The sequence below is a fragment of the Pteropus medius genome, unplaced genomic scaffold (assembly GCF_902729225.1).
Source record: "Pteropus medius unplaced genomic scaffold, Ma_sr-lr_union100, whole genome shotgun sequence".
Classification (NCBI taxonomy): domain Eukaryota; kingdom Metazoa; phylum Chordata; class Mammalia; order Chiroptera; family Pteropodidae; genus Pteropus; species Pteropus medius.
The window spans coordinates 32,055,812-32,063,119 of NW_024354500.1; the positions used below are offsets into that span (position 1 = coordinate 32,055,812).

A 7,308-nucleotide genomic window follows, 5' to 3' on the forward strand; every position below is an offset into this window, starting at 1 on the left:
CTGCTTGTCACTGGTTGCCAAACACATTTGGTGTAAACTCTCATACTTTCTAGAGGATATTTCCATTACTCATATCAGAGTTGTGCTGTATTTCCATAGATTAAACCTGGTCTTGCTGGGGAAGCTTCCTAGATCTACTGATGGTCCTTTGTGCTGGGACTCAGGACTATCAAATTCTACTGGAAAGGCTCCTCTCCAAAAGAAAGGGTGGAAAAAGGAGATGAGAATTTCTTCTGGTCATGAACCACTGGGCATGGACCGACACGGTCAGGAAGCTGGTAACATAAATTGGAGTGGGTGGTGGAACAGAGAAAAGTCAGCCATGGACCAAGTAAGAAGGTGGTATTGACGTTAGGCTCATTGGTTCTCAGATTCTTTAGCAAGAAAGAGTCAAACCGATACCTGAGGCCCATGGTCTGGGTTCTACTAGAAGGTAACAGGTAGAAGTCCAGGACTTCCTCTTGGTCAAGAAAGGCCAGGAGTGACGGAAGAAAGCAAAACGACAAAGAGGGCTAGGTTTTGGCCCTTTCTTAGACAGACTTTGAACAAGTAACTTTCTTTCTCTGCTTCATTAGACTCACACTCCTATGGTGACAAAGGCAGCCCATAGCAGGGCACTTCTGTCATTCCTCTTGATGAAAAGCCAGAGATAGTAGCCCTCTACTGGTCCTTTTTCCTGGGTCCTGTGTTCAGTCACTGATTTACTGGTAAATTCTTTTAATCATTGAATGCTTGTTTGTTTTACTGTGTGGACTTTTACTTAAAATTCTTGTCTGGGGCACATGCAGTAAGTGGAGAAAAATGTAAGACACTCTTTCTTTGGTCATTAGTAAGAGACCCTGAGGAAAAATCCTAAATAGCTTGTGTTAATCATTAAACTTGCCCTGTGGTCTGCTCTGAACTTTTACTTCGGCACACGTTTGGCCAGGACACAAACAAGTTAGGTGAGTTACAGTGCAACATGAGTGGGTTACCTACACGGTAGCTGCAGGCTGGGCTCTAACCACATAACACGGCCATCGTTTCTTAGCGGAGAGGAATGAGATCATTTAGAAAGGAAAGATAATTTCTCCCTTGAGTCACAACGGGAAAGAAACAGAAAAGGTACTGTTTGATCAAAAATGTCTCTGTTTTCTGTTTGGCATTGTATCTCTTGCCAATGTCGTGGTGAACCAAAGGACATGGGCATCTGTTAGTAGTAACCTTGCAGCTCTGTCTCTCAAGGTCCCAAAGGAAGGGAGGCAAAGAGGGGAGAGAGGAAAAGAGAATGAGAAGGAATGAGAGCACAGAGAGACAAGAGGAGAGAAAAGACTTGACCGAATGCACATAGCTCTTCTCTGATTGAAAATTTTCTGGTTAAAAGAATTAAGTAGAGGCTGAGTTTATTGTTAGAAAGAATTTATGTATTAATTATATTAAGAAAAAATACTTTTATTATTGATTTGATTGCTCTATTCTAGAGGAAAAGATGTAGGTTCTAAATCTAGACTTTAAGAAAATCACTGTGTGACTATTTACTTCTCTTGTTCTAAGCTTGGGGGTAAGCTCTGAAATGATGTGTTAAAATCACGCAGCCAGATTGAAAACAGATTCTCCTGAGCTGGGAATTTTCTGTTGGGTGTAACAAGCAAGTTAGATCCAGTGCTTTTGGACTAAGTAGCAAATATTCCTGGGCAACTTTCTCTATGAAGTAGATGTATTTTTGAAAATTGAATGTTTTTAAAATTAATTCTATTCCAAATAGATGTAAAAATTTAGGGAATTTTGCAACATAAAGGAACACTTGCCGAATCTACTTCGAAATTTTAGAACTCCTTTGTAAATGCAAGTAGCCTCTACCCCTACCTCATCTGCTAGGGACTTGAGGGCAGGTCATAGCTTATTTGTCTCAGTTTTCCCAGCTCCTAGCTCAGTGCCAGCATATGTCATGCATATAATAAATGTTTGTGGATTTGAATTACATATAGATTATTTTACATAATATTGGACTGTCTTAATCAGGACATATCTATAAGATATGTTAATTCTAAGGGTTTTTTTTTGCAAATTTATATTTATATATTTATATTTTCTAAAATGGTATAACTGTTTTTGCTAGTTTTGGTGTTTTCTTAAAAATGTAAGTTAAACGTATCTTTAGAAACTTTTAGAAAATTTTAGTCAGTAGTTTTCAGAGGACAATATTTATGCCCTCTGACTTGGGGGTCAGCAGCCTTTCTGGAGCAAGCATCAGGGTGTTGTTATCTAAAGCATATGGCTTTTTGGCCAGGCCTCCCTGATTCTGTCCATCCCATACATGTGCGAGTTATTTCTTTCACATCAGGTGAACCCAGATTATTTAGATATGTATTCACCAATTGGAATTTACTGAGTACGGTGTGAAACTTTTGCACTAAGAAGGTTCTGGACTTAGGAGACCTCTCTGAGGAATGAACAATCTAGAAGAAGCATGTGTGGCAGTGTACTATCTGGTCCTGGCTGCACAGGACATAAGCTAGAGGTTCATAGAGGAGAGTGTGATGAGAACTGAAATGCCTGGGTGTCGGGGGAGGTCATAGAGAGGGCGTGGCTTTGGCTGACTCGAGCTGGACCCGGAAATTGGAGGTTTCTCACCCCTCCCCTGTCCTTGGAATGTACTGTGGGCAGTTTGGCAGGCCACTGATGCCCAACTAGGGGCTGGAAGTCAAGTTAAAAATTGGAAGAAGAGCTGAGGTTAGAGAAAGACTTGTAGTTGTTCACTGTTCTGCTAGCTTTGGGGCTTGCAGACAAGGTGTGAGAGCAGGATAATAAGTTGGAGACCTCAGTGTGCCATTTTGCAAAGCTAAGAGGACATAAACTGCGTTGAATTAAGGTCTGAGCGCTGTGACAAAGCCTGATTGAGACACTAAGAAGTAGAATCCCTGGAAAACTGAAGAGAACAAAGGAGAAGATGTTGTGATTGACAACGAAATTAACAAAAATTTTCATGCTGTTCAACTTCTAATACAAAGGAAAGCAAAAGCACAGTGACAACAACCCCAGCCAGGAGGGCAGCCCTGAATGCAGGAGATGTTCATGAGAGAATATATACCCACTGAGTTTATTGATATAGCTGCCAAGTTGTGACAAAAGGCCAAGGAGAGTATCCAGATGTGGTTAGGGTGGCTATAGGATGGAAGTTGGCGGTGAAGGTGTGACAGTTTTGTGACCTGGCAGGAGGCAGAAAAAAAAAAAAGAGCAACATCACCACACACCTTGCTGTCTGGCGGCGCCTGCATGGTGCTGGTTGGGAAGAAGGTAAGGTTCAAGGAACTCACTCCCTTATAGACTAGATTGTTTTAGCCTATGAAGAGGCTTGCCCCAATGAGGGGGGTCTCCCTGGACACGTGGGACCCTGGAAATCTATAGAAGAGATACAACAAATTCTTAGGGAATCGGGAATGAGACAGGCATCTATGCCCCATCTTTAAAGGCCCAGATCAGGCCATATTCACTGCAGGAATGAAAGCCAAGATAGCTCTCAGCACCTGATATGGAGCACTGATGTTCATGCTGAGCCCAGTCGTGGGACAAGACATTTATACCGCAGGGCAGTCCATTGCTGATCTTGGAGAAATTGACAAATCTTGGGAATGGGCACAGGCTATGGGAAAACCCGAGACAGAGAGGAAACTTGAAAAGCCAAAAGACTATCCAAATTGGTTGTAAAGGGTTCAATAGAAGTAACCCTGAAGTAAATGTGGTTTGACCTCCTTGTTGCCAGGACCCCACCTGAAAAGTTAGACCAGCAACCGAATGCTTTGTTGGTTGGCCTGCGGAAAGCCTTAAAACCTGAACAACAGTTCAGACTTGCCACACCTGCCCCTACCATCTCTGATGCTCTGTCTGTTCCAGCAGAGGCCTCAAGGATACAGTCCCATTGGGGTGGGTGCCCCCCATGCCCTGGAAATAGGGTGCAGTCCAAGATTACCTCTAGTTGAGGGCTATGAGAAGTGGTTAAAAGTATCATGTTGAGCTTACTCTTCACTGGTCCCCCAGAAATAAACAAAAGGTGACAGCTCTGGTTGATACTAGAGCTGAATGTACTCTAATACATGAGAATCCTCAGAATTATTTTAGCCCCTTCAGCACCATTGATGGTTGCAGAAGACAGATAGTTATGGTAAGAAAGGTCTCTTTGACATTGCAAATTGAGTGTTCTTCCTCCACGAATATGAAAATTTTTTATCTTTTCAATACCAGAGAGCACACAGGGCATTGATATCCTACAAGGTTAAACTTTGCAAACCTCTATCTGTGAATTCCACCTCCAGATTCGAGTAATCAAACCAAGGCTGAGGGGAAACACTAACTGAGAACCAGTAAGTCTATTACCCCTTGGAGGAATAGTAACTGTCAAACAATATAAACTATTGGCAGGGAGGGACATGAAAAATAAGAAAAACTATCCAAGAACCGTGCTGATTGAGTATCGCATCCCTTGCTCATAGTGCTTTCAGCAGCTTGGTATGGCCAGTAAAAAAGCCAGATGGCTCATGGAGGATGATCATGGATTCCCGAGAATTAAACAAAGGTAGCGCCCCCCATCCATGCAGCTATGCCCAGCATTGCCACCATCTTAGATACCTCGGCTGCGATCCTAGGATTGTCCTATGCTCTACTGGACTTAGCAAATTTTTTTTCAGTATACCCCTGGCTTCTGAGCCACAGGATCCATTTCCCTTCCCTTGGGAGGGACAACAATGGACATTTCGAGTGCTTCTCCAAGGCTACCAACACATGTCCACAATGTGTCATGGGATGGTAACCTGAGATCTGCTTCTGTTTTCCTTCCCCTCATCCATAAAATGGGCCCATTACATTGATGATGTAATGTTAACATGTGAAGACTTGCCTCTACTGCAGGGCACTCTGCAGACTTTGCTGGAACATCTGCAAGAGACAGGATGGACAATGAACCTACAGAAAATTCAAGGCCTGTGGCATTGCCATTAAGTTCTGGGGAGTTGTTAGGTTGGGAAAACAGTTCGGCTGCAGTGCAGGATTCATATTGAAGAGCAACGTGAGGAAAAATTGGAAAGATAGGGGGTCGAGATCGTTGCAAGACTGAAGAGTCAGAGAGAGGGCTTTCCATTGGAAATATGGAGACCGTGATAGGAAAACTAACATTTATAGGGTGTCTCCTTTGTGCCAGGCTCTGTGTTAATTTCTTTATACATATCACCTCAGTTAATCTTGATGAGAATCCTAAGAAGTATTTTCTATCATTGTTTTACAATGATGGAAGTTTTGCATTGAATTAAAGCTTAAGCAGAAGAACAGCACAATGAAGGCAGTGTTTAAGGAAGATAGGTCTGGCAGACTGGGCGTTGTGGAATAGGGTAGGGAGATTCTGGGGTTGTAGTGTCCAGTTTGAAGAGTCTAGCTTTTTCTTCCTTTGCTTCTTTCCTCCCTTTCTCCTCTGCTGTGAGAATAAGACAATTTCCCCCAAATTCTCGTCAGTACCAGTTTTTTCAATCCATTACCACACTTAACATTTGCTTCATTAAGCTGTTTACTTTTTTGTGTTGATTGGTTCCTGGAGGACTGAGACTCTTTAAGAAAGAAAGAAAAAAAAAACAATTACTCCATTTCCCTCTCTCCAAACCACCATTAACCAGTACTTATTTATTTTATATCTATATATATTAGATATCTAGAACTTATTTATTTATTTTTCAATTACAGTTGATATTAAAATTTATTTTATATTAATTACAGCTGTACAGCATATTGGTTAGATATGTATATATATATATGTATCCTCCTAGCTCTAGAGAAAAGGATAATCAATATGTACAGCATATTGGTTATTTATATATATATATATATAATTTATGAAGTGATCTCCCCATAACTATAGTACCCACCTGGCACCATACATAGTTATTACAATTAGAATTTATTTATTTATTTTTTAAAATTAAGTTTTTGTTCGATACTGTGTTAATGAAAGAGATTATTATTATTTACCATGCTTAAACATGCAAAAAATAAGTTGGTGGGACAAGGGGAGGAAGTGGAATACTGATGATTTTATATAAGATTCTTAGATTATCCTTTTCTCTAGAGCTAGGAGGATGGTAGATCCATTCGAAGACTCTAGAGCCATATTGGTATCAGTTCTTTCATTTCCCAAGTTTTAACACATCAAAGTAATAGTACGTAAGCAAAAAATGTTAGTAATTATTTTATTTATTTATTTATTTATTTTTTATAAAGCACAAAAGCTACACTGCTCCAATAAAAATTGAAAATCCTTTTAATGTCTGAGCAATTTTGAGAGGATTGACTTAAATGGACAAGATGATTGTTTGGCTGATCTCTCTGAAAAGTATTGAAATGCTATTCATGGCAGGTGAGTAGGATGTGTTTTGAAGGAATTATACATAGGATATAACTTGTTACCTTGAGAATTAGTTTATTGATACTTAAAATATTATTTTGGGGAGAAATGTTGAAGTATTTGCTTTGGGTTTAAATTTTTTCTGCTAAATAATAATTTTTTTTTCTGCTTAGTAGTTGATGTTATATGTTAAATAGTTATTATAAATATATACTTCAATTTTTAATAACCAGTGGAAGGAGGTTGCCTTTATAGTCTAGAATTTTTAATAATAACATAACTTTTCTTTTTAATTCTTTGTTTGGGCCATATGATTGAAATCCTTTTAGATTTTATTGCTTTATCATTCCAAAGTGAGTAACATATCTTAGCGATTAATGATCACATGTATTAAAACCTCTTCTCAAATTATGTCTCTAATTTTTCTCGTGAATTTGATTATCCTCTGTATCTTTTCATTGATTTGTTTTTGGTCTTCATTAGGTAGACTTATCTAATATAGCTTTGCTGGGTAAGCATGGGCAATCTGATAGTTTTGATGTGAATGATTCCCCACCAATCCTTGGCTCTGCAGTGTACCACCTACCACCTATATAAACTACATAGAAGCCCTAGGCTAGCCAGTTAGGGTGGCCTGGATTATCCTTTAACTTTTCTGACGGAAATTGAAAAATGTTCTGTAGATAACAGTTTTCCCGTCTATGATCTCACTGAGTTGCTGATTGATTTTACCGGCTTCCTTAAATTGGCTTTACCTTGGCCAAAGCATATCCAGGAGCATCTTCAAAGATGAAGGATTAATTAAGACCACATTCAGCTGATGGTCTCTATAGGAGAACTCAATCTAGCCTACCATGTGGAAACTATGATGGTCTTTCTTTCTTTCTTTCTTTCTTTCTTTCTTTCTTTCTTTCTTTCTTTCTTTCTTTCTTTCTTTCTTTCTT

At 39.6% G+C, this 7,308-nt stretch overlaps 1 protein-coding gene across 1 annotated transcript in view; it reads left to right on the forward strand.

The window, feature by feature from the left end:
• The first annotated feature begins 915 nt into the window (after window positions 1–915).
• The window catches only part of PKHD1 (PKHD1 ciliary IPT domain containing fibrocystin/polyductin), a 411,516-nt gene continuing 405,123 nt past the window's right edge, over window positions 916–7,308 (forward strand). The window contains exons 1-2 of the mRNA XM_039853082.1: window positions 916–1,104; window positions 6,241–6,376. Of these exons, the coding sequence (XP_039709016.1) occupies window positions 6,316–6,376 (61 nt within the window). The 5' untranslated portion in view covers window positions 916–1,104; window positions 6,241–6,315. The remainder of the gene's footprint in view (window positions 1,105–6,240; window positions 6,377–7,308) is intronic.